At 42.5% G+C, this 14385-nt stretch overlaps 1 protein-coding gene across 1 annotated transcript in view; it reads right to left on the bottom strand.

The window, feature by feature from the left end:
• Nucleotides 1-14385, bottom strand: part of PDZD2 (PDZ domain containing 2) — a 410014-nt gene that overhangs the window by 49459 nt on the left and 346170 nt on the right. The window contains exon 8 of the mRNA XM_081521413.1: nt 5442-5553. Coding sequence (XP_081377539.1) covers nt 5442-5553 — 112 coding nt within the window. The remainder of the gene's footprint in view (nt 1-5441; nt 5554-14385) is intronic.

Here is a 14385-nt window from a genome sequence, read left to right as displayed (position 1 = left end):
CATCAGCAGTGATTTTGGAGCCCAAGAGAATAAATAAAATCTGTTAACTGCTTCTACTTTTTCCCCATCTAGTTACCACGAAGTGATGGGATGGGATGCCATGATCTTTGATTTTTGAATGTTGAGTTTTAAGACAGCTTTTCTACTCTCCTCTTTCACCCTCACAAGGGACTCTTTAGTTCCTCTTCACTTTCTATCATTAGAGTGATATCATCTGCATATTTGAGGTTGTTGATATTTCTTCTGGCAATCTTGGCTCCAGCTTGTGCTTCATCCAACCCGGCATTTCACATGATGTGCTCTGCATAGAAGTTAAATAAGCAGGGTGACAATAGACAGCCTTGATGTACTCCTTTCCCAATTTGGAACCAGTCAGTTGTTCTGTGTCTGGTTCTAACTGTTGCTTCTTGACCTGCACACAGGTTTCTCAGGAGGCAGGTAAGTTGATCTGGCATTCCCATCTCTGAGAATTCTCCACAGTTTGTTGTGATCCACATAGTCAAAGGCTTTAGCATAGTCAGTGAAGCAGAAGTTTATATTATATATTATTTTAAAATAGGATAGTTTAAGGGACTTTATCTAAAAATTTTTATTTTTAACTGAACTATATTTTTATGTATGATATAAATTATACATGTATAATACAGTGTTTAACAATCATTAAAGATTATACTCCATTCATAGTTATTATAAAATATAGGCTATATCTCTTGTATTATACAATATATCCTACATATAAAACTATGTAGTTTATTTTGTACATAATAGCTTGTACCTCTTAATCCCCTGCTCCCCCTCTCCCCTCATCCTTCTCCCCAGTGGTGATCACTAGTTTGTTCTCTATATCTGTGAGTCTGATTCTTTTTTGCTATATTCACTGGTTTGTTGTATTTTTTTAGTTTCTACATATAAGTGGTATCATACTGTACTTTCTTTGTCTGTCTGACTGGTTTTACTTAGCTTAATACCCTCCAAGTCCCTCCATGCTGCTGCAAATAGCATCATCTCACACCTTTTTTATGGTGGAGTAATATTCCATATATGCACACACAAGCACACCACATCTTCCTTATCCATTCAGCTGTTGATGAACATGCAAGCTGCTCCTGTATCCTGCAATCGTAAGTGATGCTGTTGTGAACACTGAGGTGCTTGTATCTTTTTGAATTAGTGTATTTAGTGGGTTTTTTTGATACATATACCCAGAAGTGGAACTGGTGGGCCATATGGTAGTTCTATTTTTAGTTTTTTGAGAAACAGCCATACTGTCTTCCATTGTGGCTATGTTGACATTCCTACCAACAGTGTACGAGAGTTTAAAGACTTTAATCTTAAATGATGGATCAATTGTATTGAATGCAATTACAATCACATTACAATGTTTACATTATGTACCATATATATGTGTATATCCATGTATATGTATGTATATAACTATATATACATACAGATTCTTTGAAATATCAAATTCTTCTATTTAATATTTCAGTTGATGACTTAAAATTTTAATTTATCTAAAAATTTCTCAGGAAGTTTTTCATGGAATAAAACAAGATGATCCTGTACTCTTTTAAAAATAATATATTGATGAGTTTTTAACAGTGATGAAAAGTTAGAATGGTGCTGATACAGTTATATTATAATGAACATCACTAAAGGCCTGGTTTTTCAAAAGCTACATATTAACTTTGTGATACAAATTTCAGGTTTTCAAATGTCTGAAATTCCTTTGCAATCAAAAGAAAAATTTTCATTTAAAAAGATCACAGACCTAAGGCATTAACATGGATAAATCAAAAAATACCAAAGTTAAAAGGGAACCCTACTGGCAAAAAAGGAGGTATGAAGTAAAGAAAACTCTGGTTAGAGTATCAGGAAAAATGTTCCATGAAATCACTTCAGTCATTTTGGAGCCAGACAGGCCAAAATCCTGGTGGAAATGGTTGGAACCTCTTTAGAGAACCTCCTTAATAATTCATGACTTAATAACTCATGGCCAGATTAATCTATCTTGGCATGCTTACTCATATGAACAAGATTTATTAGAAGAAAATTCCTTTTGAGCTGACAGGGAAGCACTTGCCATCTACAGAAGAGAAACCACATACGGTAGTGTCTGTAGATAATATACCGATATGCGAATACCAGAGTGACTCACTTATGAAAATATGAAATAAATATCCAACCTTACAGGACCCAGAAATTAGAAAGTGATCACATTAAAATCTCCTGTATTCAAATGTCTTTAGACTGAACATATTTCAAAGCACTGAATGAAGAACCAATTCCTTAAGCCTCTTTAACATGTCTCCAAATTACTTTACCAGTCTTATCTCCCGCTACCCTGCTTGGTGAATTCATCGCTCCAGCCTGCGAATTCTCAGAGGAGAGCATTTGTCCTCCACCCACATCCGTCCCCAAACTGGGGAGTACATAAATATCACTTAAGTTTCCCCCAAGTTTGCCTGCACCATCACCTCCCATGTCAAAAATCTCCTCCTGCCTAATCTTTCTGCTAGACTGAATCATGGTTGTGGCTGGATTATTGTTATCTTTCAGACAGCTGAGGCAGAAAAACAGTTGCCAAAAACTTCTCTAACCCATTTTTTTCCCCACTGGCCCAAAATATTTCCCATGCATTTTGTCCCAAGTCTAGACCCTGGTTTTCCTCCTCTTGTGTTCTGCCCAGTCCTGCCAGTGTACTGGCTCTCCTTCATCCCACCCAACTCTGGATGCCTCCCCCAGGCACCACAACTCAGAGAGACCTCAGTCTTCATAACTTTTGTGCATACTTCGTCATGACCTGTAACTTGAGAATCTTCCTGTCTGAACCCATTCAAGCACCTTCCCCTCTTGAGAGTGCAATGAGAACAATGATGTGAAAATGACAATGATGAATACGATACTAACCGTGACAGTGATGACAGAGGCAGCTACCACGTGGTGAGGGCCTATCTCAGCCACATTTTGGAATGGCAGGGCCATATGCATTCTCTCTACTGGATCTCTCAACAAGGCCAACTTAGAAGGCACTCACATTGATGTGCACAATACATGTACATTATTATAACCCTCATCTTATCAGTGAAAAAGTTGAGACCCAGAGAAATCACCTGTTCCAGGTCACATAGCCAGTAATGGCAGAGCTGGGAACTGAACACAGCTCTTCTGACTTCGTACATGTGCTCTTTCTACTGTATTTCCTTGTTATGGCCTCGTGAGTCTGGGGAAAATACAGGAAGAGAAGGTGGCATGCATTTGTAGCAAACGATAGCCAGTTCTGGATTCAGTACTCAGTTGAATGTCCTGCATGGTTTAAATCAATAGTATGAACGTGGAAAATCATGGATCTGAAAGGTCATCAGCTAGGATCCCCTCCGCCATAAATTCCCAGTCTGGGGAATAGGATTCTCTCCATGACCCTGAGGAAGCTGAGGGGTGGTGGGAAGAACTTTGGAGGGCAGATTGAATGAGTGACCTTTGCAATTCCCTTAATTTCTCTGGTCACATCCATAAAATGAGGAATGTGACTACACTGGTTTCAAAGGTCACTGTATTTCCCTAGAACTCTGTGAGCCTCCCCTGGGAACTGTTTATAAGGTGCTGATCAGACAGCTGACCTACAGACCTCCTCCTCTGCCCAAACACACAGGATTTAAATGTATTCCTCTCAGTCGACCCTCAGAGCTGAAGGGGAGCTGGTCATTTTCTCCCTGTGAGGACTATCAGCCTGACCTTTCTCTTTGGTCTTATTAGCCTCTGGTCATTACACTTTTTGTCACAAACCCACACCCTAACAGTCATATATGACACTACCTAATTATTCTGAGTTATAAATACAAAGTAACTCATTTTTTTTACTCAGGTTTTCTTGTTTTTAAATGGATGTGTATCGTCCTAATGGGCTTCCCTGGTGGCTCAGACGGTAAAGCGTCTGTCTGCAATTCAGGAGACCCGGGTTCGATCCCTGGGTTGGGAAGATCCCCAGGAGAAGGAAATGGCAACCCACTCCAGTACTCTTGCCTGGAAAATCCCATGGATGGAGGAGTCTAGTGGACTACAGTCCATGGGGTCCCAAAGAGTTGGACACGACTGAACGACTTCGCTTTCATATTATCCTAAATCTGCCACCTTACCTGAGAATAATAGAGGGGCAGGCAATGTGGGCTGGAGATGCTCTTGGTTGGCAGTCATAGACACCACCCTACCCCTCCACTGATGTGGGCAGCAGAAAGATGAAACTGACTTACTGGGGGGATGGCAACACACCAGGCTTTGTGCGAGGTGCTTTTATGTGTGCTTTTGTTTTGTTTTTATCTGTTCAACCTTTTAAAGTCGGGACTATCTTCTCCTGTTTTAGGTGAGAGAGGAAGTTTACAGAGGTTCAATAACCAGCCCAAGGCCACAAGGTAACTCAAGAGCTGATGGGTAAACTTGATTCCGCCAAGCTTCCAAACTCGTGCTTTTCCTGTTAGACCGGATGTCCTTCACAGGTGGGTAGCCAAGGGGTGGTTTCTCCATCAGACCAGTAGACACAGTGCTGAGGGCCCAAGCCAATCTTAGGGGCCCACAAAAATGTTTTAATTTCTTTTAAATTCAGGAGGAAAAAAAAATGAACATAAGAGTAACTAATAGATGATAATGAATCAAGCTTGTACGTTTATATCAATGCATCCATAAAATATAATTTTTTTTCCTGTTTTGTAGAAAAAGCTTGTCAAGGTGAAAGTGCCTCAGATATTGTCACAAAAGTCACAATGTGTCCCCACACACAGCCTCTGACTTTCTCAGGGCCTAGGCCAGCTGCTAGGAAGATGTGCCCAGGAAACATCAGATCTCTTTGTTACAAAAGCTACAACTACATCCCACTGGCCCCTCCATTTAGTTGAGATGCACATTTGATACTTAAAAAAAAAAACAAAACCCAGTTCTTTGCCCCAGGTTCTGGTGGACCAGAAGTTTGGGGAATAGGTATGTTTGCTCAAAAGATAGGCCATCAGGAATATTCCACAGAGAAAGGGTCACCTGAAGTAAATGAACCAAACACAACAGGAAATTTACATTTAAGCAGAGACAAACAGAGATGTTGACATTCCCTTCATTATGACTCAAATGAAAATACTCATGTGGGCAGCCAGGCTGAAGGCAGTTATGCCTGGGGCATGCACCATCAAAAACAAAACAATTTGGAAGTTTTATGGAAAAAAGATGGTTAGATAGCATCACCGCCTCAATGGACATGAATTTGAGCAAACTCCAGGAGATGGTGGAGGACAGAGGAGCCTGGTAGGCTCCAGTCCATGGGGTTGCAAAGAGTCGGACACGATTTAGTGACTGAACAACAACAACGAAAGAAAAAAAGAGCTCTTCATGCTGATAACCTTATCTTCCCACTCCTGAGGCCAGAAGCTCCCAATCAGGCAGGCAAAGAGTCCACTTACCTGACAGGCGACTCTTGAGCTTCATCTTACTGCTGCCTTGTTTGGGACTTTCCAAGTTCCCCTTGCATTCCTCGGGGCCACATGCATCGTGGGGCTCCTCTGTTCCAGGCATCTGAAATGCAGATAGCATAGACTTGACGGGAGAGGCCAGCCCATGGTCACTTATGCCATTTCCTCCAAGATCTTAACCTCAAGGCTCAAGGGGCAGCAGTACAGGTGTCACATGAGAAAAAAAGTTCATGGGGTCAAAGCACAGCCCTTCAGATAATCTGGAACCACAAAACCTCATGCTGACAAGACAAGTTCCTCCTCAGCAAGAATCTCACTACACAGGATAAAACCAGTTCAGTTCAGTCACTCAGCCATGTCTGACTCTTTGTGACCCCATGCATTGAAGCATGCCAGGCTTCCCTGTCCATCACCAACTCCCAAAGCTTGCTCAAACTCATGTCCATTGAGTCAGTGATGCCATCCAACCATCTCATCCTCTGTCGTCCCCTTCTCCTCCCGCCTTCAACCTTTCCCAGCATCAGGGTCTTTTCTAAAGAGTCAGTTCTTCTCATCAGGTGGCCAAAGTATTGGAGTTTCAGCTTCAGCATCAGTCCTTTCAATGAATATTCAGGACTGATCTCCTTTAGGATGGACTGGCTGGATCTCCTTGCAGTCCAAGGGACTCTCAATTCTTCTCCAACACCACAGTTCAAAAGCATCAATTCTTCGGCGCTCAGCTTTCTTTATAGTCCAACTCTCACATCCATACATGACTACTGGAAAAACCATAGCCTTGACTAGACAGACCTTTGTTGGCAAGGTTTGAAACTGGAAAGGGCCCCTGGGGTCATTTTGTTTCTTGAGAAGGAACATGAGTTTGAATGGACTCAGGGAGATAGTGAAGGACAGGCAAGCCTGGGGCATTGCAGTCTATGGGGTCACAAAGAGTCAAACATGACTTAGCGACTGAACAATAACAGGTCAACAGGATATTCCAAGTGCCATATTCCTGTTAGAAACAAATGACAACCCCAAAGTGCTGTGGCTTCTGCTAAGCCCCACCAAGACTTCATACCTAAAGGACCTTCTTTTCTGCCTATAAAACCTTCCATTTCATACAGAGGGTCTTTCTACTTTCTAGACAGGATGCTGCCTGATAAAAGAACTGCTGAAAAAAGCCAATTAGATCTTCAAATTTACTCAGTTGAATTTTTTTTTAAACACTCCTTAGTACTGATTAAATACTTTCCAGAATCAGGCAGCACTTAAGACACATAGAAATCTCTTCATAATCAGCCCACATGTCTGTAAATTGTAAATCTACATTACCAGATACCCAGAGGTGAAGAAGAAAGGATGACACTAAGACCCCTTAGCCATCCATCTGAGAAAAGCCCAACATGCTATGAAAAGCTATGCTTATTAGAGAAGAAAAGGAGAGTTGACAGTGTTTATAAAAACATCTGGAGGGTAAATTTACATGTACAAAACTTAGGAGACACACCAAACAAATGAGCCTTGTCATTTGAAACTGTATCTTCCTTTGAGGTTCTGGAGGAAAAAAGTCAAATTAATTAAAAGAGATAAGATTTACACTAAGGAACATATATGTACTTTAAAAAGAAATAGATGATATCCTTTACCACTCAGCAGTCACTGGAAAGCCATGCAATTACAATTTAAAAAACCCCTGAATTTTAACAAGTAATAAAAAACATACAGAGTATATAAAAGTCAGTTTATGAAAATATATAAAGTAAGCAGTAAGAGTAATCTCCCAGGTAATTCCCCTTTTACAAGGCAACTGTTTATATCTAAATCTAACCTGTTATATTAAAAATCTGCACAATCGCCCCCTCCCCCACAAGTTCAAGTATCTTTTGGGATTAGAAGGAAGAAAAGAAAGGTTCTGAGAAATGAGGAGATGTAGGCAAATTGAGGAAGAGGCGTTGGGAAAACAAATTAATCTTGATACATAAAGCAAGGATAAATTTGGTGAATTCTTATTACAATGTCAGAGACCAGCAGGTGGACTCCAGGTTTATATTATGAAGTCAAGGCAGGAATGGAGTCTTGAGGGTGAGTTTAGAGATTCTCTAGAGGGACACCTTTCCTAACACCAAATTGGGACACTAATTCCCACACAGTGCAGAAGAAGCCTTGTGGAGACATGCCAGGGTCTGGTGGGGGTGGGGGTGGGGAGAGGAGACATGCAAATAGGAATAATCCAGAGAGAAGCCTCAGGGCCTCTCCTTTGCCGGGCCTAAGAACTTTATGTAAACAATCTGTCTGCAGACTGTTAACAGCAATTACTGGAGAGAGAGTAAAATTCCTGGTTCATTCTGGTTATACCACACGACCTAGGCTCCCAGTGATAGGTACTCCTCAATTTCCTGGGCATTATCTCCTCTGGTGCCCATTATATGGGTGGCTTAGGACACAGCGGCCAAGTCTCAGACCATCAGAAAGGCTGACAGAGAGGCTCATGCCAAGGGAGGAAAACAATCCCGGCCTACAGTCCCTAGACCTACGGGCTTTCCTCCTTCCATCCTCCCCTCCAGTTTTCTGGCACAGCCCCAGGTGTGCACACAGTCAGAGACATTCTGGAGATGACAGATGCACTCCCAGAAGGAAAGCAGCCTGCTCGAGGTGTCCCAGCTCCTTACAGACAGGGCTGCACAGACACTCGCCCTCCAGATTTCCAGCTTCGCGTACTACCAGGGTACTTCCCGCCTCCAACCGGAGATGCTTTTCCGTTAGGTTAGGACTTTGGATGATCAATATTGTATCATAATAGTTCATTTACCTCAGTTTTTGTTTTTCCATTTAATTTTCACAGCAAACATGTCTCAAGGTAAATAATATTATCTCCATTTGACAGATGAGAAAATAAACTGAGACCCCCCCCAAAGGAACACCCTTTTGTTTACAACATATAGTTGGGATCTGGGCTTCCCTGGTGGCTCTGTGGTAAAGAATCTGCCTGCCAATGCAGGAGACATGGGTTCGGTCCCTGGGTCGGGAAGATCCCCTGGGGAAGGAAATGGCAACCCACTCTAGTATTCTTGCCTGGGAAATCACATGGACAGAGAAGCCTGGTGGGCTACAGTTCATGGTGTCAAAAAAGAGTCAGATACAACTTAGCAACTAAACAACAACAACAAAACTTGGATTCTAGGACAGATTACATGTGAAGAGTGTACAAAATGAGTGGTGTGGAGTTCTATAAGAGCTTTTTTTTTAACTTGTACCATGCCGAATCTGAAGTTTTTATGATGCAAACATGCATACTGTAAACTCTTCTTGATTTCTAGAATCTGAGGAAGGTGGTTTAGCAGAAAGAACCATAGCCTTAAGAAACAGTATTTCTTTTTTTCAATCCTGAAATGCACCAAAGAATGAAATAAGATTTCGTTTGTATGATCTATAAAATATCAAAAGACTGTACTAGAGAAATCTTACACTTAAGATGGTATATGTTACATAATTACCGAAAGCCTACAGCTAAAACTGAAAATCAATTAGGATGGACCCAGAGATATCTCAAAAGGTGGCAAAGGGCACAGTGATGAACTCAAGGCAGAAGTGAAATCCTCTTTCAGAACCCCCTGACTGTGTAAGAAAAATGTTTTGAATTTAAATGGAACCATTTCCTCTTGTAACAAAAAACTGGTGGCCATGGTTTTAGGAGGCTTGCAACTCAATGAACAGGAAGTAGGTTGCTTAGATACATTAGTTCCAGGTTATTTCAGGAAGTAGCAACATACAAAGTGCAGTTTGGCTACAATGAGCTTCTCTCCAGTTTTAGGACTATTGTCTGAAAATGTCCACACTCTAAGATTTGCTGTACTCTTTTTTTTTTCCCCCTCAGACACGCAGAACAAATCAAACTGTTCTGGAAATGATGTCATCTTAGTTGTTCTAAAATGAAATGTGCAAAAAGTTCTCCTGGAAGGCCTGTGATTCAGAGAAACAGTTGATATAATCTATTATTCATCAGCCATTTCTAATTCATGTGTCATATAACAATGCCATTATATTAATGGAATGTAGTATAATTTGCCAATTTCCAGGTTACAGCCTCTCTGTTGGCACAGTTTCCCACACCTATAATCTATGAGATTCTGTCTCAATGAAGAAGAATCTCTAGCGCCTGGTTTTATAAGCAAGGTGATAGGGCAGCATGTTTAAGAATCCAGTTGCCTGGGCTTATGTCTTGGTTGCACCATTTAGCAGCAATCTAGGTACATTAGTCAACCTCTTTGAGCTCTAATGCTGTCATTTGAAAAACAGGACTTGATGTAAGAGTTAAAGGATACTAGGTTTCTGATTGGAGAAGGAAATGGCAACCCATTCCAGTACTCTTTCCTGGAGAATCCCATGGACAGAGGAGCCTGTCGGGCTACAGTCCATGGGGTCCCAAAGAGTCAGACACGACTGAAGCAACTGGGCATGCATGCACGCAGGCTTCTGATTAAAGATGGTAGATTTCCCTCATAAAGCCACACTAAAATGGTGATGAAGATTTTTTTTAAATTAAAGATATAATCCCACAAAGACAAAGAGAATAGAAGACAATCGTAACACAATTCTAGAAACCAGTAAGCTAATGTATGGTCATAGAACCAACTTGAGAAACTGGAACTGGAGAAAGCCCCAGAGCAGCTCAGTTTGTACACAGACCATTCACGAAGGTTCAGGAGACAGACGAGCTCTGGAAGTGGAAATGAAGGCAAGGCTGAAGCTCTGGTGTAAGGAACATCCCAAAGAGTTAGAAGTGATAACACAGGTAAGAGTGGCTCTGATTTTGAGGGTGAGTCCCAGGGGTCTAGACAAACTTTAGGGAATTCATAAAAGCCCAGGTTATGGAAGTGGAATACAGTATGGACCTCTCTAATTCACCACTGCCCTGATCCAAACAGAACCAACTTCCAAAGGAGGCGTAGGACTACGCTAGACTCTCCCCATTCCTCCCAGCCCCTAGGCTTACTCCAGAGATGCAGAAGGGAGGCTCCCAGCTACACCCAAGTAGAATCCCCCAAAGAATGCGGGAGAGTTGTTATCATCAGGTTGCTCTCTGTTCAGAATATTTGTTGTCGTTCAGTCATGTCCGACTCTTTGTGACCCCATGGACTGCAGCTCACCAGGCTTCCCTGTCCTTCACTACCTCCCGGAGTTTGCTCAAAGTCATGTCCATTGAGTTGGTGATGATATCCAACCATCTCATCCCCTGTCTCCCCTTCTCCTACCCTCAATCTCTCCCAGCATCAGGGTCTTTTCCAATGAGTCATCTCTTTACATCAGATGGCCAAAGTACTGGAGCTTCAGCTTCAGCATTCAGAATATAGGTATTTTAATTAGAAATTGTATAAACCTCTGTTCCACTCTCCATATGAACTACTGGCACAGGAAATGTTTATAGAGTATAAGGAAGTTTACAAGTACCATAGGTAGTGACATGTATCATGCCCATATTAAGAAAGCACTGATGTTGGAGACAGTTCTTTGATTCTGTAAAGTAGCAGTGATAGTATTTATTTTTAAGGGTTTAAAATTACCTCGTTAATTATCTTACAGAGTTACTGCTGCTGCCACTGCTGCTGCTTCTAAGTCGCTTCAGTCGTGTCCGACTCTGTGCCACCCCATAGACGGCAGCCCACCAGGCTCCTCCATCCCTGGGATTCTCCAGGCAAGAATACTGGAGTGGGTTGCCATTTCCTTCTCCAATGCATGAAAGTGAAAAGTGAAAGTGAAGTCACTCAGTCGTGTCCGACTCTTCTCGACCCCATGGACTGTAGCCTACCAGGCTCCTCGGTCCATGGGATTTTCCAGGCAAGAGTACTGGAGTGGGGTGCCATTGCCTTCTCCACAGAGTTACTACGAGGATTAAATAAGAATGTGCTTGAGGGTACTAGAGAGTACCTAATTGTGTATCATAGGAGTATAGTGAAAGTTTAGTTGAAATAAGAAAACAAACAAACAAAAAAACAACCCTCAAGCTTTCTCCCCACCAGATCTCAGGATGCTTCTGGCTTTGATGATTACATGGACAGGTGGAGTTAGTGGTAAAGAGACCACCTGCCAATGCAGGAGACGTAAGAGATGAAGATTTGATCCCTGGGTTGGGAAGATCCCCTGGAGAAGGAAATGGCCACCCACTGCAGTATTCTTGCCTGGAGAATCCCCTGGACAGAGGAGCCTGGCGGGCTATGGCCCATAGTGTTGCAAAGAGTCAGACATGACTGAAGTGACTGAGCACGCACACAGCAAGATTATACCACTAGAGTGCAGAGATACACATTTCAACTTCATACCTACAGAAAGGTAGGGACTCCCCTGCTGGCCCAGTGGTTAAGACTCTGAGCTGCAAATGCAGGGAGTGCGGGTTTGATCCCTAGTCAGGGAACTAAGACCCCACAGGCCACGTGGTATGACCAAAAAGTGAAAAAAGAAAAGAAAAGGTAGCCGATTTAATTAATGAATAACACAAAACAAATGAGCACCGAAAGAGAACATGCCACCTTACTCATCTCAAGATGAAAGAAAATTTCCATAAAATGACTGCAAACCTAACACTTGAGAAGACAGTTTTAAAGGCATGTGCCTGGAGCACTTAGTTTTTAAAAATCAGATTTGCAAAGGACACCATGGAGGATTTGAAAACACACTCTGGTCTTACAATCAGAATAAGAGTAGTGGAAGAGAGAATAAAGAGTATATACCATTAACTAAAGGAAGAGAGCTAACTCGAATAAAAAGTGAGATCTTAGTGACAGACTGGAGAGAGGGAAAGGGAGAGGAGACTGCAAAGTCAAGGGCAGTAGATGAATAAGGAAAAGAGACATGCCAGCTCCTGACTGCTAGGCTGCAAGTGGGCATCACAAGAGTCAGAGACACTGATACTTCCTAGTATAGAGGCGGTGCCTGGGACCTAAGGAAGTCCAACCGAGGGAGGGAGGCAAAACCACACAGAACAGGATGCAACGGCTCCCTTTGGGGATCCCAGGCCTGGAAAACAATGAGAGATGTGATTTATGACCTGCAGATGAAACGCTTGAGCAAGACAACTTGGAAGCTAATCCAAGAGAGATCAGAAGAACGTCTGGACAGATTCAAAGGTGAGGGGTGAAGAAGACCAGGAAGAGTAAAAACAAAAAACAAAAAACAAAAAACCCTGGGTAAATTTTAAAGGGACAAAGATTTTTTTTTTGACCCTGACAACAGTGGCCTGGAAAATAAATGAAATCAGGACAATAAACAAGCAAAAAGGCATGCCAAAGGGGAGGTGGGCAGGATGGTAGTAAGCCAGAACTTGACGTTGGTCATTTCCTGGGTGGAATTAGCCACCTCAGAGGTGGTGGTGGTCAGGATGCACTAGAACAATGCATAGTTTAGTCAACGGAAGCCTCACTGATTCCATCGCTTTCACAATGATGGGCCGCATATGACAGAACCTACAATAGTATTTTAGAAAAAATCCAAGTCAGAAGGCAAAGGAGAGGTTAAAAAGGCACACAGATTCATCAAGTAGGGCCATGAAAGAAGAAAGGAATCTTTGATAGAAGAAAAGTTAAACAGAAACTTAAGTGAGTCTTTCCCAAAGGAGGGGAATGTGAACCACTAGAGGCATATCCAAGTACTGCCTGGCCCCCAAACAGAGTAGAAGGTAGTGCTGCTCGACCCCTGGAATATTCAAAACCTGAGGAAACACAAATCTCAAGAAGCAGGTGGCAGAGGTATTAGCCTTTATCAGCTCATGAGGACAGAAGCCTCAGGATCACTGATAGCAGGTCTGGTTCATGCATCTGCAGAGGGAGTTTTTCCAGCTGAGTAAGTTGGGGAGGAGAGACATACTTCCTGCAGGCTAAGCACTTTTATGCCAAGAGGCAGTGGAGATGGAAAAGGGGGTCCAGGAAAATAAAAATACTGAAAATACCAGCTCCTGAGAACTGGGAACTCTGCCAGAGACACAGTTCACACACCCAGTGCACTATATTAGGGAGACCTATGGAGAAGGCAGTGGCAACCCACTCCAGTACTCTTGCCTAGAAAATCCCATGGATGGAGGAGCCTGGTAGGCTGCAGTCCATGGGGTCGTGAAGAGTCGGACACGACTGAGCGATTTCACTTTCACTTTTCACTTTCATGCATTGGAGAAGGAAATGGCAACTCACTCCAGTATTCTTGCCTGGAGAATCCCAGGGACGGCAGAGCCTGGTGGGCTGTCATCTATGGGGTCGCACAGAGTCGGACACGACTGAAGCGACTTAGCAGCAGCAGCAGCAGCATGCGTTCATCTCAAGGTGTAAATGCAGATCAAGAAGCTTTGGAATATAAAAGAAAGGCACTTTAAATAGGACCAGGTTGATTTTTCCCCACTCAGATTGAGAGGTAGATTCCTGCCAGTGGGTTTAAGTTCATGGTCATAGACTCCAAACAGCTGCTATAGACTGACTGGTATCTTTTTAAGAAAAGCCAAGGATATTTTACTTGCTATTATTGAGTTTGTGCTATAGCCCTGGGAGACAGTTCTCCGTGGTCTCTCCCATTTCTCTGTGGCTTGTGAACAGTTTACCTGCCTCCTGAGAAATCTGTATGCAAGTCAAGAAGCAACAGTTAGAACCGGTCATGGAAGTACAGACTGGTTCCAAACTGGAAAGAAGTACAACAAGGCTGTATGTTGTCACCCTGCTTATTTAACTTACATACAGAGTACGTGATGTGAAATGCCAGGCTGAATGAAGCACAAAAGGGAATCAAGATTGCTGGGAGAAATACCAATAACCTCAGATATGCAGATGATACCATCCTTATGGCAGAAAGTGAACAAGAACTAAAGAGCCTCTTGAAGAAAGTGAAAGAGGAGAATGAAAAAGTTGGCTTCAAACTCAACATTCAAAAAACGAAGATCATGGCGTACGGTCCCACCACTTCATGGCAAATAGATGGGGAG

Source organism: Giraffa tippelskirchi, chromosome 8 (genome assembly GCF_054371585.1).
Source record: "Giraffa tippelskirchi isolate mGirTip1 chromosome 8, T2T-mGirTip1v1.2.pri, whole genome shotgun sequence".
Lineage (NCBI taxonomy): Eukaryota > Metazoa > Chordata > Mammalia > Artiodactyla > Giraffidae > Giraffa > Giraffa tippelskirchi.
Note: the sequence above shows the minus strand (reverse complement) of the source record. Positions and strands in the feature narration are given on the sequence as shown.